Source organism: Oscarella lobularis, chromosome 3, assembly GCF_947507565.1.
Source record: "Oscarella lobularis chromosome 3, ooOscLobu1.1, whole genome shotgun sequence".
Taxonomy (NCBI): domain Eukaryota; kingdom Metazoa; phylum Porifera; class Homoscleromorpha; order Homosclerophorida; family Oscarellidae; genus Oscarella; species Oscarella lobularis.
In genome coordinates, this window is record NC_089177.1 from 99251 (window position 1) to 121040 (window position 21790).

Consider the following 21790-nt stretch of genomic DNA (forward strand, 5'->3'; position numbering starts at 1 on the left):
GTTCTCGACCAATTAGCACTCGCGATTCGAAGCGATGGCGGAAACCGAAGTTTCGAGCGACTCGTCGCGACTTATCATCACCAAAATCGTCAACGAAGACTTCAAATCGTACGCGGGCGTGCGCACATTGGGACCGTTTCACAAGGTGAGCCCCCTCGCGGGGAACCCAACGGAAATTTCAAAAAAACGAACGCGCAGAACTTCACGGCAATCGTCGGACCGAACGGCAGCGGCAAATCGAACGTTATCGATGCAATGCTATTCGTTTTCGGCTATCGGGCGTCGAAAATTCGCTCGAAAAAGGTCTCAGTTCTCATTCACAACTCAGATCGACGTAAAAACGTCGAAAAATGCACGGTAACGGTTCATTTCGCAAAGATTCGTGACCTGGTAAGCCTCGCGCGCACGAAAACGCTTCGAAAACGCCGCTTTTTAGCCGGGAAACGACGATTTCGAAACGATTTCGGGGGAAAGTTCGTTTTTCGTTTCTCGAACGGCATTTCGCGATAATTCGTCGTTTTACGCGATCGACGGAAAACGCGTTCAATTTCGCGAAGTCGCCGCGCTCTTGCGACGCGAAGGAATCGATTTGGATCACAATCGATTTCTAATTCTTCAAGTAAGACCGAAAAGAAAAGAAAAAAATAATATTTTATTTATCTTTTTAGGGTGAAGTTGAGTTGATATCGCAGATGAAGCCCAAAGCTCCGACTGAACACGAAGATGGAATGTTGGAATATTTGGAAGATATAATTGGATCGAGTTCGTTTAAATCGTCTATTGAGGAAGCGGCTTTGGAATTGGAAAAATTGGCTGAACAGAGAGGCGAAAAGGTTAGGTTGAAAAATCAATAATTAATTAATTAATTAATTATTGATTTTTTCTTATAGTTGAATAGGGTTAAGGCGATGGAGAAGGAAATTTCTCAATTGGAAGAAGCGAAAGACGAAGCCGTCGAATTTATAAAATTGGAGAATGAATTGACGAAAAAACGTCACCTGTTGCATCAACATTTCATGTATGTAAAGAAATGACGTCATAAAAATTATGAATAAATAATTTTGGGGGGGGGGAATCGAATAGCTACAAGTGTGGCAAGGAGGAAGAACAAGGAATCGAAACAAAGGAAAAGATTTTGAAACAAAGAGCGGAATTGGAAGAAAAATTGAAAAGTTCAGATGAAAAGAAAGTGGAAATTGCAAAGAAAAATGAAAATGACGTCAAGTACGTACACAAGAAAAAAATCAATAGATTAATGATGATCACGTGATCACAGGGCTTATGAGGAATTGAGTGATAGCGTGGAGAAAGCGAAAGCCGCGTTTGCGCAGTGCGAAAGAAGGGACGTGAAATTGAGAGAAGTAAGCACGCAGAAAAAAATTCAAATATTAATTATAATTATTGATTTTTTTGAGGACTTGAAGCATAGCAAAGAAAAAGAGAAGAAATTGAAGAAGGCTCTTGAGAAAGAAACGGCTAAGGTTTTGATATCAATAGATGATTATTTTTAATTAATTGATTTATTTTAGGTGGAAGAATTGAAGTTAGTTCCTGAACAATGTCAACGGGAAATTAAAGAATTGGAAGAAACACTTCCATCTCTTGAAGTAGATAGATAAATAATTAATAATTTTTTAATCTTTGGTTTATTTAGGAGAGAAAAGCGCGGGAAGATTTGAAATTGAAGGAAATTCTGGCCAGTCTAAAAGACGCTACACTGGAATTGCAAAGCGAAAAAGACGTAAATTCAATACAGAATTAATAATTAAAATAATAATAAAGAAAATTCTATTTTAGGCTAAAGAACAGATTCTTCTCCAAAAGGAAGAAGCTGTAAACAAAGTCAGAGCCAAGGTACTAAAAATCAATAAATCAATAAATAAATAAATGAATACTCATCATCACGTGACTTCTATTGTAGCACACTGTTGCTAAGGCTGAACTTGATTTGCTGACGGGGGAACATCGACGTCAAGAGGAAGCCCTACAAAAGGCGAAAGACGATTTGGAACAGGCGGAAAAAACGGCTACAGAAAAATCAAAGTACAGTACATTGAGTTATGCATACCACACCCCACGTGATTCATATATAATAAGGGATTTGAAGCGTTTTGAAAACGAGTTTCCCGTATGTAAGAGACAGCTTGAAGAAACGGAAAGAGAATTGGCAGGTGTAGTCCAAAGAGAAAAACAACTTTCAGCCAAAGTACACCCCCAAACAAAAAGAATTCAAAAATTCAATTTTGATTAAGGTGAAAACGAATCGAATTCGAGTTCAAGAAGAAAAATCTTCCATGCAAGCATCTCAAAGCCAGTCAGTAAAAAATTCAAATATATTTGATTTAAAGATTTATTTTAATTAGAAACAAAGTCCTGAAATCTTTATTAGAACAAAAACGATTGGGAAACATCGCCGGAATTCACGGACGCTTGGCAATATCTCAATAATTAATTAATTAAATAAATAGATGAATTTTCTTTTTTTAATTAAAGGGTGATCTTGGCGCAATTGATGATGATTATGACGTGGCTGTGAGCACAGCTTGTGGTCCTTTGGATTTTATTGTTGTGGATACAATGGATGTTGCAGTGAAATGTGTGGATTTCCTTAAGAAACATGAGCTTGGAATTGCTACGTTTATTGGCTTGGATAAAATGGGAAAATGGGCGGGAAAAGCTTCGCAGAAAATTAACACGTGAGTGAGTGAGTGATAATCTTATTGATTTATTGGATTTTTTAATTAGACCGGAAAATGTTCCTCGTCTTTTTGATTTGATTCGTTTCAAAGATCGCCAATTTGCGCCCGCTTTTTATTACGGATTGAGGGATACACTTGTGGCAAAGGATTTGGAACAAGCCACACGAATTGCATACAAAGTAACCACAACACTAATAATTAATAATTAATTAATTAATTATCTCTAGGGAAATCAGCGCTACAGAGTTGTTACATTGAAAGGAGAACTCATTGACATATCAGGTGACCGGATAAAATCAAATCCTAATTATTAAATAATTGTTTTTTTCTTAGGGACGATGTCTGGTGGCGGGAAAAAAGTTTCCAAGGGGAGAATGTCTTCGAAAGTTCAATCGGAATTTTCTGCAGCTGACGTCAGAAAAATGGAAACTCAATTAGAAACGGACGCCAAAGAACTTGAAGTACGTATATCATCATCTGGTATAATAATTATTATTATTGATTTTTTAGGGTTTGCATGAAAGGAAAGAGGAACTTGAACGTCGTTTCGTTGAATTGAAAAATCGAGTTCAAGGAATTGAGCATGAGATGAAGAAATGTGCTATTGACATCAATGTAATAGATTGTAATTTCTGTTTATATATAATATGTATAGGGATTTCCCCCCTAGGGTTCTAAACTTCAAGTGAAAGAATTGAAGAAACGCGTCCCGGAAATGGAAGCGGAATTGAAGCAACTCGTTCCGGATCCGAAAAAAGTTAAAACGTTGCAAAAGAATGTGGAGAAATTGAAACAAGGCATAATAAATAAATAAATAAATATCTTTGATTTCTTCATTTAATTAATGAATTAGAATTGGACGTGGTGGAAGAAGATGCGGGAGTCGTCAAAGCGGAAGTACGCAGGATTCACGATCAAATAATGGAAATCACACACACGCAAGTCAAATCTCAACAGGTAGAAGAAAAATTGAATTATTCATTTAATTAATTGGATTAATTAATTAATAGGATAAAGTGGATCACGTGAGTGGAGAAATTGACGAGGCAAATAGCAAAATAACCAAAGCCAGAGTTGCCATTAAAACAGCCGAAAGGTGTTTATAATTAATTAATTAATTAATGAAATTAATGTGTCTTGTGTAGAAATTTAATAAAGACGGAAAAGAAAGTGGAATCGTTGGGAGATGACGTCAAACAAACAACGGAAAAAATAAGACAACTTCAGGTATGCAAAAATAATTGAAAACGAATTAACATACAGTAATTATATAATTAGACTGAAATCAAAGCGTTGGATGGCGAAGCAACAACGCTTTTGAATCAAGCAGAAACAGCTCAAGTAAATAATAATTAATTAATTGATTAATTGAATTAATTAAATGTAATTCTAGAAAGAGCTTGGTGTTTATGCAGAGCGTGTGAAAAGAATGCAAAAAGAGCTGAGCGCTGTGGAAGAAGCGGAGAGCCAGATCAGTAAGCAACTTGTTGATATTAAACATCACCTCCAAAGAGCCGAGGCTCGCGTATCGGAAAGTCAGAAGAAAATCAAAATGTGGAAGAAGGAGGTGAGTGTGAGAGACAATTCAATGACGTCATTAATTACTATTGATAGATTGATAAAATGACGTTGCAATCTTTGACTTTGGAGGGAGAACAAGTGGAAGAATTTCATTGGTTGCCTGAAGACGAATTGGCTCAAATAGACGAAGATTCTCTGAAGGTAAATAATTATTTAATCTCACATGAATAAATAAACGTGTGTTATTTTAATTAAAAGTATCAAGTGAGTGTGTTTCGATCCAAACAAAAGGACATGAACCCCAATATGGCGGCTATAGAAGAATACAGAAGAAAAGTAATAATTATCCAATTAAAATAATCAATTCAATTAATTAAATTTAGGAGCAAGTGTACATGTCACGTGTTCAAGAACTGGAGGGCGTGACGAAAGAACGCGATCTCGCGCGACAAAAACACGACGAATTGAGAAAGAAACGACTCGATTCCTTCATGGCAGGATTCACGTTTATTACAGCAAAACTCAAGGAAATGTATCAGGTATAAAATACAAATAGAATTAATAATAATTAATAATAATTAAATAGATGATTACTTTGGGTGGAGACGCGGAACTGGAACTTGTCGATAGTTTGGATCCATTTTCAGAGGGAATTGTCTTCAGGTAAATAATTAATAATTAATTAATTAATAATGCTACATATATACATAGTGTTCGTCCGCCCAAGAAGAGTTGGAAGAGCATTTGCAATTTATCTGGCGGAGAAAAGACGTTGAGTTCATTGGCTTTGGTAAAGAGATCACATGATTGATAATGATGATAATAATGATTTACATATAGGTTTTTGCTCTGCACCAATACAAACCAAGTCCTCTCTACGTCATGGACGAAATTGACGCAGCTCTCGACGTCAAAAACGTCTCCATTGTGGGACACTACATCAAAGTAACATTTATTGATTTATTGATAAATTCATATAATCATCACGTGATCGTGTTTTAGGAAAGAACAAAGAACGCTCAATTCGTCATCATCAGTCTTCGACCAAACATGTTTGAATTGTCCAATCGAATGATCGGAATATTCAAGGTAAATGACTGTACGGGAAGCGTTTCAATCGATACACCAATCACACAACAAGCGTAGAACAAACGAAAAAAACCCAACCTGACTTTCTTTTACTACTACTATGTATCCCTTTTTCTTGACCAACCACGCCCCCTTCCCCTTCCCCTATACGTTCTTCTTGATACAATGCTAAATTGAGCTTGTAATAATTGATGATCCGATGGCATATAAACGTTGGGTAAATAGCCGTGATAGCGAAGTGCATCCCTGTCGATTAGCGCGCGTTTCGCGTTGGCACGGAGATAGCACTCCCCTTCGTTGCCTGGGCGACGAGGAAGAGGAGGAGAAAACGAATGCGGCGTATAGAATATATAGTCGACTGTCTCTTGAGTCCCCTTGAGAAGATACGTCGTCACTTCCGGGTTTCCCCTTTCAGACACGTGCCCATAAACACTAACAAAGGGAAAGGAGTGTACGAGTGGGCGTGGTCCCTTCTCCTCTTCCTCCTCCTCTTTCTCTATGAACTTACAATCGGATGTTAATAATTTTGGTAGGAGAGGAGAGGAGAGAATGTAGCTAGATTTTGGTTCCCCGGATGATGCTCGTCTCGATTGCCCGGATAACATGGTTCTATTGGCGCCGTGATAGTCGATGCGTTGTCGATGAATGAAATTATAAATGCCGCTAAATGGCATCAAATTCAAATCCCCGCATAGGATAGTGAATAGATGACGATCCGGATGCGTTCTACGAAAGTGGCTACACGCTCGATCGGTTTCAGCCAACAGGAGTGCGAGCTGAGCCAATTTAATTTCGCCCCGTTTTTCATTATATAACAAATGGGTATTTACAATGCAGAGGGCGTGGCGGTGGTGGGTGGTGGGCGTGGTTAGAATTGAGATGAGACCCACGTTGTCGCGATCCAACGTTGCTATGCCGTCGCGTTTGAATTCAACGGGATGGACGAGATGACGTTCGAAGAGACGTCGATTCCAAAAGATTGCGCAACCGTCCGGTTTTTCACCCGTTCTGCGTTTGTAACAACCCTCGTAGCCTATATAGAAGAAATTAAAAATCAATAGATATATATTTTTTATTGCCTTGGCTTCCTAGATGTCTTTCGAAATAGGTGTTATAGTGATTATTGTCTATTTCTTGGAAGCAGACGATGTCCGGTTTGAAGTAAGCGATTTCTTGCAGGAGATGACGAAATCGATATTCCCAGCTAAGTACCCATGGGGGTAAGTGGCGATAAAGATTGGGATTCAAACGAATTTGTTCGTCCGAAAGAACGTTGTAAGTTGCTACGGTGAACGTTGCCAGGGAGACGTCCGAGTTGGCTTCCACTACGGTTTTCCAACGACGCTCCAGTCCAGGATAAAATAGATAAGGCGGTGGCGCAAGACGCGGCACAGCGGCTCGAAAGGAAGTCATCGCGGTGCGATTAACGTGCGCGGGGTTCCTTGTTTTGTGATGTCATTGATCACGTGTGTTACAAAACAACAAAGTCCCGTTCACTGCAAGCGTCTCTTCGGGTTTTGTTGGCCGTTACGCGGAATGCTTTGACTTCTAGGCCATGGCTGATGACGAGGACCATTGCGAAGATCCGAAAGGGACACCGAATAGCGCTGTTTCGACAGAGGATGTGCTTTCAGTGCGAAAAGAGCTCGAAGAATCGCTGAAAGCGCGCGTCGCTCTTCTCAGCAAAACAGAGAAGCTGGAAAAGGAAACGCAGCTTCTTCGCGAAGCGGAAGAATGTCGTCGCGCCGACGTGGAACGCGCAACGGACGATTTGAAGCGGAGACTAAGCGAATTAGAAGGAGAACGAGATCAATTAGCCAAAGAGAAAATGACGTAAGAAGAGCTACATTCCCGTATGAAACATTTCTATCACATGATTTTTTTAGAATGAGCGAGGAATGTCAAGCTGAAATAGCCCGGATGAGAGAGGACAGGGATCGAGCCATCGTTGAATTGGATCAAATTAAAAAGAAATCTCTAGAAACGGTAATGAGAAAATTATTGATCACGTGATATGGTATTTATTGATTGATTTTTAAAGATTGAGAGTTTGGAGTCTAGAGTTGCTACAGTAGGATTCACATATTTGATTAATTAATTATAAATATTGTGGGTTTTTTAGTTGGAAGAGACAAGGGAGGAATTGGGACGAATGGAGACAAAATTAAAATCTCAAGAAGAGAAAGTGAAAGAGGCGATGAAAACTTTAGAAATGGAATCAGAAGCGAAAACAAAAAAGGTGAAATCTTCTCATTTAATAATTAATATTTATCCGAAATTGAATTGAAAAGTTGAACGGGATGTACGAGGATGCGATGAAGGAGAAAGAGAGTTTATCGCGACAATTAATTCAAGCAGATATCGAAAGAAAAGACGCGATTGGATCAAAGGAACGTGGAGAGAAGAAAATCAAGGAGCAGGGAAAAGTAAGAGATAAATAAATAAATATAGATCTATACATTTATTGATTTTGATTTTAGGAGTTGGAAAGAATACAGGGAAGGATGAAGAACTTGCAAGTGGACGTAGCAAAGTGGCAGACAGCTTGTGAAGAAAAAGTAAATAAATAAATATATTTATTAATAATTTTATTGATTTTTGATTCCAGGATCGCGCCATAGCGGATGTGAAAAAGGAATTGGAGAAGAGTCGCGAGGAAATTTCGTCGCAGCAAATCAAAGTCCAATGGGCACAAAATAAATTGAAAACCGAAACAGAAGGCCACAAGGTAAAGAAAAATAAATAAATAAATAAATAAATAAATTTTTTCTTTGTCTTTAGGAAACGAAATCTAAATTGGCTGGTGTGAAGGCGAAATTGAAAGAGACGAAAGAAGAAGCGGAACAAATTCGACGCGATTGTCAGGCGATGATTCGTCAATATCAAGAATCGGAAGAAATGAAATCGGCGTCGTTGGACTCGGAATTGAAAAAGAAGGAGAAAGAATTGAAACATCACGAACAGGAGTTGCTCGATCAACAGGAAGTGTTTCAAATTAAAATGAAGGAATTGGAAACGTTGAAAGAATCGCACAAAGAACTTTTTCGCGAAGCCACTCAATTGCGAGAGAAAGCCAAAGAATTCGAAGAAAAGACGACGGGACTTGAAACGGTTGTCATGGAAATGAAACGGGACGCAGAAAAGGCGGGAAAACAATACGGGGATTTGAAGGAGAAGTACGAGGATTTGTTGCTAGTGAAAGATCGCTTGGAAACGTAAGAGAAGAACCCGGATGCCGTAATTAAATAATTAATTATTTTCTTTAGAGCGGAATGCGAGGGAAAAAAGTTGAAAGAGGAGTTTGACGTTGCTAGGGCGACGATGAGGGAATTGGAAGCAGAGTTGAATGAGTCACGTGACAAAAAAGGGGAGCTGTTGGAGTATATGGGAAAAGTGACGAAAAAGAATGCGGAATTGCAATCTGAATTATCGGCTCTCACTATCAAGGTACATTGATATTAATTAATGAAAAATACATAATATTAATTTATAGACTGAGTCATTGGAACAAGTTGTTGCTCAATTCGAAGAGAAAACGTCATCACAGGAAATGAATCTAGTCAAATTGGTATAATAGTACCAATATTTAATCTGTATTAATCAATTAATTTCTTTGTTTGTTTTGTAGCTAGATGATTTGAATTGTGTGAAAATGAAGAGTGAGAAATTCGAGGAGGAAATGACGTTGAAACTTGCGGACAAAACTCTCACAGGTGCACACATAAATAAAGATCCGTGAATTTATTTATTAAGTAAATTTTTCTAGTGGAACAATTGACTTTGATGCTGGAAGAAGAGAGAAACGAAATCAAAGTTCTCAAGAAGAAAAACACGTCCGGAATCAAGGCAAATAAATCAATAACGAATTAAAATTTTCAATACATCTTTTTTCGCTAGGATTTGACGAGGCAATTGCAGCAGGCGAAAAAACGACTAGAAGAACAAGAAGCCCAATCACAAGCAAACGAAAATCATCGTCAAACTATGATGACATCCGGAAGTGGAGGATCATCACAAGGATCATCAGACGGAAACGGACTTCAAACATCCGACGAACTTGTAACTACTCAATTAATTAAATTAAATTAATTAGATTAATTAATTTAATTAGGATGGTGGTCTGAATCATCAGCAACAGCAGCGGGTTTCCATTGTATATCCGGGCACTTTGAAAGAGATGGATACAGACAAGACGATACTTGTGGATCGAATTTGTCGACTTCAAGGTTTGCATGCGCGCAAGGACGAGAAAATTGAATTCTACGAGGGACACATTCAACATTTGACCGAAGAATTAAAGAAAAAGACAAGGTTAAAATAATGACGTCATTAAATTATTAACTAATTAATCGATTACAGAATAATTCAAAGTTATATTCTGAGAGAAGATGCGGGGACACTGGCTCCTCCCATAATGGATGCAGTCAAAGTAAGAAATTACTTATTTATCTATTTATTTATTTTATTTTTGGGGTTTTTTAGTGGCAAAGGGCTCAGGGAAGAGGCATCATGGCTTCTGTCTTTTCATCTCGTCTCACCGATTCCCGTATGACATTGGAACTTGCTCTCGAAATAAGTGGGCGTATGCAGGCCGTTTTGGAGGATACGATTCTCAAGAATATGACGTTGAAGGTGAGTGAAGATGAATCCGTATTCAAAATTCTGGATTTTTGTGTGCAGGAAAATTTGGACACTCTTGGAAATGAGATTGCTAAACTTCAGACTGAAGTTGAAGCATTGAAATTAAACGAAAACAGGTAAAACGAATTAGTTTTGGGTAATAAGTAATAACTAGTATATATATTTAAAATATTTCAATCGAAACGCGCGTTACTATACGGGACAGTTTGCGCACCTTTCGACGTTACTTCACCTCCATCGTTCTTCCCGGCTTTTTCGACAGCCTAGAATCGAGTTGGGTAAGTACTTGAATGCTTTGAGTTTGTGATTTGCCTGCAGGGGATCTATTCGAGCCGCCCGATGAGCCCAGACAGCGTGAGAAAAGCCAGCTTCGACGAGAACTGCAAAACGGCGACGTCTTCGTCTCATTTTCCACGCAATGGGAGCTAACGGGAGCTCCCTTTGGGCACAGCTACACGTGCAGCGCTAGCGCACGTCGTTTTGGCGAAGAAGAGAACGTTTTTGCATGTTTTTTTGCATGAAAGTAGAGAGGGTTGCATATGGAGACAAAAGCAGACGTCGACTAACGCGCGCGAATTGTCAACCAGGTAGCCATATTACCCATCAACGCGTTTCTTATTATTAATGTTTGCTTTTTAGGAATTGGGGTCCTGAGCAAGACCCCGTAATGAAAAACTGCTCTCGTCCGGGGTCCTGAGCATGAGCCCGTGATCAAAAACTGCTCGTAAAATAGAAGGGGAGGGACGGTCAATTTATTTAATAAATTTGAAAAAAATGCACATAGTCTCCCCTCGCGTTTCAGGCAGTTTTTGATAACGGGGTCTTGCCCAGGACCCCGGTTGGGGGCAGTTTTTAATGACGGGGTCATGCCCAGGACCCCAATCCTGAAAAGAAACCGTTAGCCCAATAGGAGGCAATGAATTTGCTTACCAGAGACATCCTTGGATAGAAAGACTGAGACTGACGAGATGTGCGCCTGCACTGTCATCTGAAACGAGTGCAGGCACGTCTTTGATTTAGGCGTCGTTCTCTTAAGAAGGAAGACTACAATAAGGATGTAGTCTCCCCGTGGAGATTCACGCCGTGAAATTGGGCAGTTTTTCTGCTCGGGGCCGCACAATCGCTTCAGCAATTGATATAAGCCTGCCCAGGAGACGTTGGCCTTTTAGACGTTATGGCCTCATGCCAAAAGGAGGCAGATACAAGCACTTTAGGAGATAGCATCTTATCAATAAGATGCAAATCTCCGCGGTCCCGCAGATGGACCGACCCGTCGTGCTGAGGACGTTGGGACCGCGCGCGGTCTACCTCTTCTTATTCAGGTGCTGATAACAAAAATGTATTATTTTTTGAGGTCAATACAGTTAGTACGTGTTTTGGTCTAATCCTCCCCAAGATCTCTTTTTATCAAGTCAAAACGATCGTAAGCAAGGCGATTTCACTTTTAGACGTGCAGGCGCGATCGCAAGTGTCGCGAAGCGCCCAATCCAAGTTCGAGGGACCCCCGCGACTCGAATATCCCTTTAGAGACCTGCAAAAGAGCCGAAATAGAAGAAGTCGTCTTTTTGAGAACCAATCGAGCTGCTGTTGGCCAATCGTCGACTCCGTTCGCTTTCGTTTCGTCGCAGTTTCGCTTGCACGTGGAAGAGAACAGCGTGCGCTACCTAGATACGTTTTTAATTAATTAATTACTTTAAAAGCAAAACATATTTTCGATCTTACTCTGAGGTAATAACATGACGTCATAAAGCACCAGCCTAATTAATTAATTAACTAAGAAATTCGTCTAGAACAGAAAACGTATACTCCCTGGCCGTCTCCTCCACATTAGTATCCGTTTTCGCCGCCGTAGGACTGTCCGGTATCCGAACGAGAGCATTGCCGGAATTGGAACCGTGATCTTTTGTCGGCGAAGGCGTCACGGTATCGGAGACAAGAGTCTCGGCAACGTGCGTTCGTTTGTCGGGGGGAGACGCGAAAAAGGCTTGAACGCGAGACGCCGTTGGCGTTGGAGCGTCGGGAGAAGTGACGCAAGTTGAAGAATCTCTTGACAAAACCGATTCGTTCACCGTTTCCGGAACGAGAGTTTCGGCGACGTGCGTTCGTTTGTCGTTCGAGGCGAAGAGAAATTTATGCAAGGCGGGTTTTTGGCGTAGAAATTCGGGCGAAAGCGGAGGGGACGGAGTATCGGGAACGAACGCGAAGGACGGCGCGGGTTCATTACTAATACTCAAATATATTTCAAAAATTATTTTAATTTTAATTTGATACCTTTGCGTCGTCGGCGATTTGGGGGGCGAACTTTGGCTTGCCGTGACGTCAGAATCTTCTTCTTTCTTCTCCTCGACTATTGAAGTTTTTAAATTTATTTTCATTTGTTCTTCTTCTTGTGACTGGGACTCGTCCGTTTCATAATCAATTTTTTGAGGCGGTTTCTTTCTCGACCTACTCAATAGAAAAATGTCAAGAAATCATAAAAAAGGAGACTTACCATGCGACTTTCTTTGCTGGAGCAGTCACGTTCTCACTTCTCTTTCTCTTTCTCCTAGCGCCACCCTATTCGAAATACTATTAGGAGATAAATTAAACGAATAAAATTCCAGGACATCTTCTTCCGATTGAGATAGCCAATGAGGAAGAAGTCGAGCTGAAGAACCCGCCTCCCTCCTAACCTAAATAATTAATTATTTATTAAACTAATTAAATGAATGTACTATTTGAGTACTTTGTCATCTTGTAGCTGCTTGTGCTTACGTAATACGGCAATCACGTGCTTACAACAGACGTCTTTTTGTCCCATAGGGCAACTGCAACAAAATTCAATCACAGAATCTATAAGAAAAAGTATTGATTTTATTGCGTCGATTTTTCTTATCGCTTACTCTTGCAACTAAGTGTAGCAGAAATATCATAATTTTCACTGCTACTACCCTCACCTATAAATAGCAATTAAATATTTACTAGTAGATGTCTAACTTATTTTCATTACATTGACTCGAAATGAAAGTTCCGTCTCCATCTTCACTCGAATTCAATGTTTTTACTTTGGATTGATAATTGACGCCACGCCCATAAATTTCTGGGTTTCCAGCGACGCGTTTGATCTCATCATAAGTCAACATACCTTAATTAAAAACACTAATTAAATATTTATTTACTTATTTATTTATTTATTTATTTATTTATTTATTTATTTATTTATTACCTCCTGAGTCTGCAGAAAGAGAAAAAGATTGAGATTCAGGCGGAAGAGGAGGAGGAGAAGAATCGCGAAAATAGGAAGAGCCCGCTAAACTTCCCGTATGAGCATAATACTTGCACGCGTCAATATAACTAAAGTTAATTAAATATTTAATAATTATTTATCTATTTGATTGACTTACGTTTTTAGTGTTTCTTCGTTTTTCGCCACGAAGCCGTGAATTGCAGCCGGACTGACGTCGACTTGATCCCAAAGGAATGTCGTTTCATTGAGAACTAAATTCTTGCCTGAAGGTATTTCTTTATCGCTACTTTCTTCACCAGCGATTGCTACAAAGTCAATATCCTCTATCAGCTTGGGTAAACTTTTCATTTCGATTTGAATTGCGAGAAGCGATTTGACATTGTCCAAGACACGTGACGCCTTATTAGACGCAATAATAAATAATACTAACAAATTGCATAATATACTACTTTGATGGCTTTGACTCCCGCCGCATCAGCGGCACTTTTATGATACGATGACAAAGCAACATAAAACGTACTCTAAAAAATTAAACAATGTACAGTATAATTGCTCTTTCTATTTACTTGATGATTGAGAGCGAGAGAATGATTGAACTGAAGCCAGGCTATGAGACCCGGATGAGGCGGGAGAGAAAATCGGCCGTACGACGACGGAGCAAGAACGGAAAAATAGTATACGGGACACCGAACCTAAAAGACCCGTCACTTTTAATTAATTGAATTTGAATTTTTTCTCACTTGAGAAGAGAGTGTTGCAACGGGATTTAGACTTTCAATTGAATTAGCAGAAGGACCTAAAACAATTATTTATTGATTTAATTAAATTATTTAATTAGATTACCTGGTCGTTTTCCGTCTGATATGAGAATGATTCGTCCGCATGGATTGGCGTGATTCCATTGGGCAATTGCATGAGTTGCATTCGCTTTTAAACCTTTTATTGGATCAATAATTGCTTCCCATTGTATGAGCAATCCGGGATAAATAAACTACATGTAGAGAGAGAAGAAAGAGATAGGACTAAGTAATCAAATTCTACAAATTCACCTTTTTGCTAGAAGAACAAGATAGAGAAGACTTCACTTGAACAACATCAAAGCCCTCACTCGTATAAGGCAGATCTAATATAAGAGATAACAAATAATATTTATAATTATTGATTTTTTCTTTACCTGGTCCTGTGAGGTCAAGATGCGCTGATAACGGATCAGCATTGATCCACTGATCAATTTTCATATCACTGTCTATATAGTCAGTTGATTCCAATTTTTCCCTCGTTCTACGTGCGCATGCCCATTCTCTCGACCAATAGCATTGCTCCGCGCCGAATTTCGGCGAAAACGAAACGCATTTGAATTTACACGACGGAATCTAAAAGAGCTATTCCAATTTCCGGTCTAATCACGTCACGTGACGTTGGGCGTACCTTTTTTCGAATTGCGACGATGTACGAATTTCGCGTCGCTTTCGACCAGTTCTCGTCGTCGAGAACGACGCTTCGGCCTTCGACGAGATAATCGACGACGTGAACGATGAATTCGCGTAGGCCGGCGGTCGGTTTCGAGCGAAAAAAGTCGCTCGCCGAAACGCGCACGTGACTCGACGAATAAAATCGATGATAGTGCAGCGTTTTGCCCTGAAACCCATCCCTTTCGCACCGAATATACACGCAACTGACCCTTCTTACGCTATATGGAGGACCGACGAAGAAAATGAACTCGACTGCGGCCATGAAAAGCGAAGAATAAAACTCAGATATCCCGTATTATTCTAATCATCCCTTCATAAATTAATCGATTAATCTACTGCTACATACAGTACTACTGGGCCACAATGACCTGAACAACGTATCCCTTCGTTATCTTACAACTTTGTATCGTCGCTTTATCGACCAATAGTTGACCGGAAAAGAAGAGACGCATGGCCCCCGCATCCAGCTCCTCTTTCTCGGCGAGATCTCGTTTCACTTGTGCAATTGTTGACGTCTCTTTGAATTTCATGCGTATCTCTTTTCCCGTAGAAAGACGCAATTTTAGAGGAAATTTATGATCGTCGTCATCATCATCGTCGTTGTCGTTGTCTTGACGACGCTGGGAATCCTTTTTAGGCGGAACAAAATCGTCCCTATCTTCTAAAACTAAATTTTTCGGAACACTTAGACAATAATCGGGAATGACGTAACGATTTCCCAATTCATCGTAACACTCGGACAAAACACCTAAAAAACATACGGGATCCTTAGGCAATGACGCAACGTGGAAGCCCCGGATAATTTTTTCCTCCATCAGAAAATCGCCCCTCGTAATAAATAAATTAATAAATAAATTAACGTACCTCTCGGTAAAACGACGTTCGCTCCGTCGACGATCGCTTGCGCTAGATCGTAGTCGAGATTTTCGGCCGCTTCAGCCGCCGCTTTTAGAGCGTTCCATATCTCGATTTTCCCGCCGAATACGGGCGCCGTTTCCCAGAATTCGTCGCGTTTGCTTTCGAGCTGGCCGCGCGTCATTGGCCCGTCGGCGTTCCACGGCAATTTCGATCGTTTTAGCGGCTTGTTGCGTCCGATTGCCACCGAATACGAACCTCCTTCGCGTCCGCCGGATAGGTCTTCCGATGGCGGTGGCGTTCCGAAGCAATTGCCCATTGTTTTGGTCCACTTTTCTTCGTTTCTAGCGCACGCTAACCTTAGGCATCCTAGCGTCACGTAGCGTGCGCGCGAGTCTCATGTCTGTGAGTGAAGAAGTGAAAGATCGTGTCGCAGACAAACTCACCGCTTGCATTTCGGACAGCGGGAAGCTCGTAAAGCATCTCTGTCACGAATCGAGCGGAAGTGACGTAAGATATTCAAATCGGCTACACCATTTTCGCTTATTAGAACGTTTCCTCGAAAGGATTTAGCCAAAGCAGCAAAAGCATTTGCAGCTCAAGATTCGTCCATCTTAGCCGCTCACGAGGTGAAAAAGCACTCGCATCTTATCCGGGCACCTCTAAGAACCCGTATTCTTTTTAAAATAGAAACTAAAACGCATGGATGTAACTTTATCTGATATGAACAACTGGTAAGGGGGGACCAAATAACAAATAATAATAATAAAGATTAAATTATTTCTTTTATAGTATTGACAGTGCAACCAGAAGGTAATAATTAATTAATTAAATAATAAATACCTTATTGATTTTTTCTCTCCAGCGCTCAGTCCTTGCAGAGGATGTGTCAAAGCGTGAACAATTTAAAAAGATCATTTTAATTTTTCTGCATTTCCTTACAACCCAGAATCTGTTTTCAGTCGTTTTAGCTGATTGCTTGTCTCGCTAAATAACTCGCCGCTAGATTAAGATAAAATAAATAGAATTCTACACTTTTTTCTTGGTCTCAAATTACTTTTCGTGCAAAATCTGCCTGATTCGTTTCTCTTGCGTCGAAGACAGTGCAACGACTTCATCACGTGACTTCTCTTTTGATCTGTGATTCAATTTCACTTTCACCTACAAATAATTATTAATCTCTTTTTATTTATATATAATTATTAACCTGTTTTAATTTGTCTTCCATGGCTTCGACTCGTTTTTGAATTGATTTGAGACTTTCGGCAAATTTCTTCTCAGCAATTGACTCGACGTTTTGTTGACTTTTGAGAATTTGAAGAACGCTTCTAGCCCTGGGGAAACGCCCACTCCTCCCCTTATAAAAATCCCATACTAATTAATTATTTTAACCTTTTCATGAGCTCCTCTTGTCTTCCTTGACACTGATTTGATTTTCTATCTAATTCATCTTTCGTTACCATGACGCTTTCCTTCATTTCTTCCATGCGTTCCAATTCAGTCAATTGATGTTCTTTTTGCCTTTTGAGCAACATAGCTCTAAAAATCAATACTCTATAATTTAATTGATGTAATTAATTAATTTCACCGTTTGGATATTTCGTCTTTTGCTTGCTCCAACTTGGAAAGTTCACTACGAAACAATTGAGTGCGTTCAATAAGAATTTGAAAAAGTTTCTGTTGAGAAACGCCCTCCTCATCCCCGGATCTAAAATCCAATTAAAAATAAACGAATAAATAATTCCATGACGATTTACCTGAGAAGAAGAGGCTTCGATCGTTGTAGCAATCCCGTTATATGATAGAGAAAATCCTTGCGTTCCAATTGACGCATGGGAGACCTAAAGGAGATAATAAATATTATTTATTATTTCTAATTCACTATGTATTACCTTTCAATATCAACTTTTCTTTTCTGCGTCGCACTGGTTCCAACAAAGGGGCTTCTATTGATGTAATGAATTCAGTTGTTTAGTCTTATTTATTTATTTATTTTCATGCCCTAATTGTAGCGCAAGACATTCGGGTTTTGACGTCAGACAGAAGAGAAGAACGCCGCCGAGAGTTCGATCTGCTACAACGCACAAACCATTCACTTTTAACGCTTCCCTAATAATAAATAGCATTATATTATTTATTTATTGGATTTATTTACATATCCGGAAGTGCTTTTACAGACAACATCTCTTCGACTCTAGAAGGAATTTGCTGACTCAACAAATCCACTGAACCTTCTAAATGAAATAATCAATAAATATATTAGAGAGATGTCACGCCCACCTTCTGAAATTTCACAGAACTGTTTCAAATTTTCAAGCCAGCACACTGTAACAACGTGTATCCCAAGACGATGTTGAATGTGATAGCGAGACGGAAATACGGGATCTAAAGAATATTAATTAATTAATCAAGTCTTCTTCCTTGTGTAGTACCCGGATGAAGACGCAATTCATTTCCATTGCCAGTCAATTCATCCAAGTTGGTCAAATTGAGATCAATCATTTCGAATACAAAACGACATTTTTTCAAAGGAAAAGTCTTCTCATCTCCTCCATCATCATCATCATCATCATCTTGACGGATTACGAGAGAGTGAGACACTGTTCCATTCGATAATCCAATGCCAATGACACAGGGATCACTTTTCAAACAGATTATGCTACACGCTTCAATTTCATAATTATCTTCGGCGGAAGTCGGCGGATGAACAGGCAATGGATCAGACAAGAATACGGGACATCTAAAATATACGTCATAATTATTGATTATATAGAATTCGTCGTCACGAGACTTTGCGGCGGCGTGATTGAGACGTGGATACATCACGTGAACGTCGCCATTTTCCTTCAAAATGAACAAAGAGTGAATTGGCTCCATTTCGGACGTTTTCATAAATCCCGAATAAATTGGAACATTTTCGACGAGACCAAAATCGAAATCAATGACATTATCATCGGAATCCGGAAGTGCATAGGAAGCCTTCCATACCAACGATGATGACGTCGAAAGAGTCGATTCTTCGTAACCAAGCGGAATTCGTTGCTCAGGAGACGAAGGATTCAAAATATTGAATATTCTAGCGTCAAGAATATAATAATTAATAAATAAATAAATATTGATTTATGATGACCTTATTGTATTGTCTGATGTTAGTATTGTGAGATGAATATCAGCTGGACTGTCTGGATGCCATTTTGCCTGACGAATATACGTTGCCTTGGATACGCCTTGAAAGAATCGACCACCAATAGGAAATGACCTGTGCATCATCATATATTTTATTTAATTATTTAATACTATTTTTTCTATTGACTTTGTTCCAATTTGTGCATTTTCTTTGAAATGTTTTTTCTCGATTGGCGGAAGATGCGCTATCCATACGTTGTCGTCGCTAAGCAACGCGACGTATTGCCCCGTATTATTAATCGCAATACGAGAGATGGGCGTGGTCGGAACGCAACTGCACAAAATCGTGCAATACTGGGGTGAAAGAGAAAGAGAGAACGATTTCACAAACGAAAGAATGTAGTCTTACGTTCTTCTCTTCCTCTTCGTGGAGTTGTTTGAGATTGACGCAGATGAGGGCCCCTTCTCGCTCATTCCACGCGTAAAGATCGCCCCGATGCACGGAGAGTAGATTTCGTGACAATCGAGACGATTGCTCCATCTCTGGAAGCTTGCGAAAGGCTGGATGATCAGCCAAGAGCTCGAGCCAATCAACGTCCATTTTCTTTCCTTCTTGTCTTTACGGAAGTTCGTAACATTTTTGTCAGTGAATCCGTCTTTCTTATAGCAAATTCTGTCTGTCTAAAATAAGCGTTATCTATGATCCCTTTTTTCATAATCGGCGGCAGATCGAACCTCGCCTTCACTGTTCAGTACTGCACCCCTGGCCTGGCGCCTTTTTCTTAGCGTCGTAACGCGCGTTAGGTCACGAAGACGTCATTACGATCTCACCCGCCGAAGAGAAACTCGTCGAGTTTGTCATTGTATGAAGACACTTGTCCACATTTTCTTCTTGGCAGCGACAGCAGCAATCAATTTTAATTATGTAGCACCTCAACCGACATTATACGGCATCGCGCCAGCCGACGCAGAATCAGCTAAATGTTTTACGTCATCAGCGACATTGTGCACGGTCAAAGGCACGCTCGTGCGCGTGCGTCTTTTCGGCGTCAATATAACGAATACGACACTCGTTTCGGTGACGACGAACGAAGAGACGTGTGAAGAAAGTCGCGAAGGACCATTTCGTTTCGTCTTCGAATCCGGGCCAACGGCGACGACGACGGGTCACGTGGAAATCGATTTTCCCGCCATCGGTCTCTATTACGTCTGTCTCGGCGCCAATTCCAAATCCTATCGTCACCAAGGCATCGAATCCTGGAAAAGCGTTCAAGTGACGTCATCGACGTCACTTCCCATTTGGCTCAGCATTCTATTTATAGCAATTCTCATGATTTTATCCGGGATCTTTTCCGGTTTAAATTTGGGCCTCATGTCCTTGGATCCGATGGAACTCAAAGTCGTCATGCGCGGCGGATCGAAAAAAGAACAAAAATGGGCAGCGAAAATCGAACCCATCCGTCGCCATGGCAACTACCTCCTCTGCACCCTCCTCTTCGGAAACGTTCTCGTAAACAGCGCCTTTACGATTCTATTGGACGATTTGACGTCGGGCGTCGTTGCCGTGGTAGCATCCACGGCCGCCATAGTCATTTTCGGAGAAATCGTTCCGCAGTCGATTTGCTCGCGTCACGGTCTCTCGGTTGGCGCAAGAACGATTTGGCTCACATACTTCTTCATGGCTGTGACGTTTCCCGTTTCATTTCCGGTAAGTAAGATCCTGGATTGGTTGCTAGGCGACGAGGTGGGGACCGTCTATAATCGACGTCAATTATTGGAATTAGTTCGCGTCGCCGAACAGTACGCGGATCTGGATCAGGGCGAAGTGGGCATGCTCTCCGGGGTCTTGGGTTTCAAAGAGAAAAAAGTCAATGACGTCATGACCAAGTTAGACGACGCTTTCCTATTGAATATAGAGAAGAAATTAGACTTTAAAACTATATCCGAGATTACGCAACGCGGGCATTCCCGTATACCGGTTTACGATGGCGAACGAGCGAATATCATAGGGATATTATATACGCGCGATTTGAGTCTTCTGGACCCGGATGACAGCATTCCCTTACGAACGATTATTAAACATTATAATCATCCCATTTTGCGCGTATGGGATTTGGATCCGTTGGATCAGATTTTGGAGACGTTTCGCTCCAATCGCAATCACATGGGAATCGTACAGAGAGTCAATAGCGAAGGGGAAGGGGATCCGTTCTACGAAACATTGGGAATTATAACGCTAGAAGACGTCATAGAGGAGATAATACAGTCGGAAATTATTGACGAAACGGATACCATAGGTATATATATAGTTGAGCCCCTAAGATTAATTAATTAATTATTAATTTTTTCTTAGTTGATAATCAAACTCGCGAGCCCGTAGAGTCGCGTAACGTTTTGGATTTGTCGCACTATCGCGCTCTCAATAGCGATGCTGATGAGCAGACGAAAATTGGGCCACAACTCGCTTGGGCCGTATTTCAATTTTTGTCCGCAGGTAAGACTAATTTAATTAATTAATTAATCTAATTTTGTGTATTTAGAATTGGACGCTTTTCGTCCGGATGCGATTTCTTTTTCTGTTTTAAAACGTCTTCTCAATCGAAGTGACGTTCTTGTTGATATCGAATCGAATCATCCCCCCGAAAAACGTTTCATATATCAAAAGGGAAAAGTGGCCAATCATTTCGTTCTAATTCTTCGCGGAAACGTCGAAGTGATCGTAGGCCAGGAAAATTTAAAATTCGAAAGGGGCCCCTTTTCTTATTTCGGCCAATCGGTGCTTGGATCCCAGGGGGGAAAATCGAGCCCCTCAATATCGGGATACAAACCCGATTATTCGGTCGAAGTAACCGGAAGTGTTCAGTATGTGAAAATAAGTCGAATTCATTATATAAAAGCAAGGGAAGCGACTCTATTGGAACCCCAAAGTAGCAGCAATCAGACGTCGAATACGTCGTTCTCTTCTGGGATCGAATCCAATGTTTAGCTTAGTTTCGTTGAGTTGTTTTATTTTTTTGTGGTTGGGGGGGAAATTCAAGATTGCGTTATTTCGGAATTAACTGTTATTCGAGTTTGCTTTTTTGCAAACTCTTTGTTTGATTCAATTCTAATTTCAGCTTTTTGCTGTGAACCAAATAAAATAAGCAATTACCTTGACGACG

The 21790-nt window shown here is 40.2% G+C and overlaps 7 protein-coding genes across 11 annotated transcripts; 3 read left to right on the forward strand and 4 right to left on the reverse strand.

The window, feature by feature from the left end:
* The first annotated feature begins 5 nt into the window (after window positions 1-5).
* Window positions 6-6121, forward strand: LOC136185441 (structural maintenance of chromosomes protein 4-like). The gene is made up of 33 exons (XM_065972573.1): window positions 6-145; window positions 199-390; window positions 437-619; window positions 669-833; window positions 891-1018; window positions 1084-1224; window positions 1277-1361; window positions 1416-1481; window positions 1530-1607; window positions 1655-1741; window positions 1798-1854; window positions 1922-2043; window positions 2098-2206; window positions 2253-2314; window positions 2364-2433; window positions 2494-2696; window positions 2746-2878; window positions 2927-2981; window positions 3033-3160; window positions 3210-3314; window positions 3370-3496; window positions 3553-3656; window positions 3710-3795; window positions 3845-3926; window positions 3978-4040; window positions 4093-4266; window positions 4314-4421; window positions 4479-4556; window positions 4604-4759; window positions 4807-4883; window positions 4932-5010; window positions 5061-5165; window positions 5223-6121. The coding sequence occupies exons 1-33, from the start codon at window positions 35-37 to the stop codon at window positions 5364-5366; spliced, it is 3663 nt and encodes a 1220-aa protein (XP_065828645.1). The 5' UTR covers window positions 6-34; the 3' UTR covers window positions 5367-6121.
* Window positions 5144-7117, reverse strand: LOC136185454 (protein angel homolog 2-like). 2 transcript variants are annotated; one of them, XM_065972591.1, is made up of 3 exons: window positions 6389-7117; window positions 5818-6342; window positions 5555-5741 (listed from the first exon to the last, which is right to left on the reverse strand). In XM_065972591.1, exons 1-3 carry the CDS (start codon window positions 6720-6722, stop codon window positions 5701-5703), a joined length of 900 nt encoding a protein of 299 aa, XP_065828663.1. In that variant the 5' UTR covers window positions 6723-7117; the 3' UTR covers window positions 5555-5700. The 2 variants fall into 2 exon arrangements, with proteins under 2 accessions (XP_065828662.1, XP_065828663.1); XM_065972590.1 differs by having other exon boundaries at window positions 5144-6342; window positions 6389-7115.
* Window positions 6785-10137, forward strand: LOC136185444 (coiled-coil domain-containing protein 186-like). The gene is made up of 17 exons (XM_065972576.1): window positions 6785-7142; window positions 7196-7295; window positions 7351-7380; window positions 7432-7548; window positions 7601-7735; window positions 7790-7867; window positions 7918-8037; window positions 8091-8524; window positions 8576-8756; window positions 8803-8877; window positions 8938-9022; window positions 9076-9155; window positions 9207-9368; window positions 9421-9620; window positions 9669-9738; window positions 9792-9941; window positions 9990-10137. The coding sequence occupies exons 1-17, from the start codon at window positions 6865-6867 to the stop codon at window positions 10068-10070; spliced, it is 2376 nt and encodes a 791-aa protein (XP_065828648.1). The 5' UTR covers window positions 6785-6864; the 3' UTR covers window positions 10071-10137.
* A 559-nt stretch (window positions 10138-10696) lies between these two features.
* On the reverse strand, window positions 10697-14971 carry LOC136185445 (uncharacterized). 4 transcript variants are annotated; one of them, XR_010669533.1, is made up of 19 exons: window positions 14866-14971; window positions 14605-14814; window positions 14351-14549; window positions 14226-14299; window positions 14020-14167; window positions 13917-13972; window positions 13743-13868; window positions 13626-13697; window positions 13334-13575; window positions 13156-13283; window positions 12940-13074; window positions 12833-12886; window positions 12676-12782; window positions 12557-12622; window positions 12442-12506; window positions 12222-12395; window positions 11673-12173; window positions 11482-11614; window positions 10697-11275 (listed from the first exon to the last, which is right to left on the reverse strand). XR_010669533.1 is itself a non-coding variant. In XM_065972577.1 (18 exons), exons 1-17 carry the CDS (start codon window positions 14908-14910, stop codon window positions 11720-11722), a joined length of 2355 nt encoding a protein of 784 aa, XP_065828649.1. In that variant the 5' UTR covers window positions 14911-14971; the 3' UTR covers window positions 10697-11614; window positions 11673-11719. The 4 variants fall into 4 exon arrangements, 2 of the variants coding, with proteins under 2 accessions (XP_065828649.1, XP_065828650.1); XR_010669534.1 differs by having other exon boundaries at window positions 11322-11614; XM_065972577.1 differs by having other exon boundaries at window positions 10697-11614.
* On the reverse strand, window positions 14924-15866 carry LOC136185461 (ubiquitin domain-containing protein 1-like). Its single transcript, XM_065972600.1, has 2 exons — window positions 15513-15866; window positions 14924-15396 (listed from the first exon to the last, which is right to left on the reverse strand). Exons 1-2 carry the CDS (start codon window positions 15820-15822, stop codon window positions 14999-15001), a joined length of 708 nt encoding a protein of 235 aa, XP_065828672.1. The 5' UTR covers window positions 15823-15866; the 3' UTR covers window positions 14924-14998.
* Window positions 15867-16402: 536 nt separating this feature from the next.
* On the reverse strand, window positions 16403-19827 carry LOC136185448 (nucleoporin 88-like). The gene is made up of 16 exons (XM_065972582.1): window positions 19365-19827; window positions 19039-19310; window positions 18817-18983; window positions 18634-18762; window positions 18295-18579; window positions 17936-18243; window positions 17784-17888; window positions 17659-17737; window positions 17505-17612; window positions 17396-17449; window positions 17261-17344; window positions 17092-17211; window positions 16896-17042; window positions 16711-16837; window positions 16561-16664; window positions 16403-16505 (listed from the first exon to the last, which is right to left on the reverse strand). The coding sequence occupies exons 2-16, from the start codon at window positions 19228-19230 to the stop codon at window positions 16442-16444; spliced, it is 2073 nt and encodes a 690-aa protein (XP_065828654.1). The 5' UTR covers window positions 19231-19310; window positions 19365-19827; the 3' UTR covers window positions 16403-16441.
* Window positions 19448-21785, forward strand: LOC136185450 (metal transporter CNNM2-like). Its single transcript, XM_065972585.1, has 3 exons — window positions 19448-20926; window positions 20983-21123; window positions 21170-21785. Exons 1-3 carry the CDS (start codon window positions 19495-19497, stop codon window positions 21613-21615), a joined length of 2019 nt encoding a protein of 672 aa, XP_065828657.1. The 5' UTR covers window positions 19448-19494; the 3' UTR covers window positions 21616-21785.
* Window positions 21786-21790: the final 5 nt, after the last annotated feature.

Excerpts from the sequence above, each read along its gene's own strand:
- LOC136185454 (XM_065972590.1), bottom strand. The coding sequence starts at position 6,722 with ATGACTTCCTTTCGAGCCGCTGTGCCGCGTCTTGCGCCACCGCCTTAT. Across the intron at positions 6,343-6,388 it reads AAGACATCTAGGAAGCCAAG|GCTACGAGGGTTGTTACAAA; the intron begins GCAATAAAAAAT and ends TCTTCTATATAG.
- LOC136185448 (XM_065972582.1), bottom strand. The coding sequence starts at position 19,230 with ATGGACGTTGATTGGCTCGAGCTCTTGGCTGATCATCCAGCCTTTCGC. Across the intron at positions 18,984-19,038 it reads ACGAAGAGGAAGAGAAGAAC|TATTGCACGATTTTGTGCAG; the intron begins GTAAGACTACAT and ends CTTTCACCCCAG. Across the intron at positions 18,580-18,633 it reads ACATCAGACAATACAATAAG|AATATTCAATATTTTGAATC; the intron begins GTCATCATAAAT and ends TCTTGACGCTAG.
- LOC136185461 (XM_065972600.1), bottom strand. The coding sequence starts at position 15,822 with ATGGGCAATTGCTTCGGAACGCCACCGCCATCGGAAGACCTATCCGGC. Across the intron at positions 15,397-15,512 it reads GAACGTCGTTTTACCGAGAG|GTGTTTTGTCCGAGTGTTAC; the intron begins GTACGTTAATTT and ends TATGTTTTTTAG.
- LOC136185450 (XM_065972585.1), top strand. The coding sequence starts at position 19,495 with ATGAAGACACTTGTCCACATTTTCTTCTTGGCAGCGACAGCAGCAATC. Across the intron at positions 20,927-20,982 it reads TGACGAAACGGATACCATAG|TTGATAATCAAACTCGCGAG; the intron begins GTATATATATAG and ends ATTTTTTCTTAG. Across the intron at positions 21,124-21,169 it reads ATTTCAATTTTTGTCCGCAG|AATTGGACGCTTTTCGTCCG; the intron begins GTAAGACTAATT and ends TTGTGTATTTAG.
- LOC136185444 (XM_065972576.1), top strand. The coding sequence starts at position 6,865 with ATGGCTGATGACGAGGACCATTGCGAAGATCCGAAAGGGACACCGAAT. Across the intron at positions 7,296-7,350 it reads AAAAGAAATCTCTAGAAACG|ATTGAGAGTTTGGAGTCTAG; the intron begins GTAATGAGAAAA and ends TGATTTTTAAAG. Across the intron at positions 9,621-9,668 it reads GAATTAAAGAAAAAGACAAG|AATAATTCAAAGTTATATTC; the intron begins GTTAAAATAATG and ends AATCGATTACAG.
- LOC136185441 (XM_065972573.1), top strand. The coding sequence starts at position 35 with ATGGCGGAAACCGAAGTTTCGAGCGACTCGTCGCGACTTATCATCACC. Across the intron at positions 2,044-2,097 it reads ACGGCTACAGAAAAATCAAA|GGATTTGAAGCGTTTTGAAA; the intron begins GTACAGTACATT and ends ATATATAATAAG. Across the intron at positions 3,161-3,209 it reads CGGACGCCAAAGAACTTGAA|GGTTTGCATGAAAGGAAAGA; the intron begins GTACGTATATCA and ends TTGATTTTTTAG.
- LOC136185445 (XM_065972577.1), bottom strand. The coding sequence starts at position 14,910 with ATGGCCGCAGTCGAGTTCATTTTCTTCGTCGGTCCTCCATATAGC. Across the intron at positions 14,300-14,350 it reads TCTTGACCTCACAGGACCAG|ATCTGCCTTATACGAGTGAG; the intron begins GTAAAGAAAAAA and ends CTCTTATATTAG. Across the intron at positions 13,698-13,742 it reads CTCTCGCTCTCAATCATCAA|AGTACGTTTTATGTTGCTTT; the intron begins GTAAATAGAAAG and ends TTAATTTTTTAG.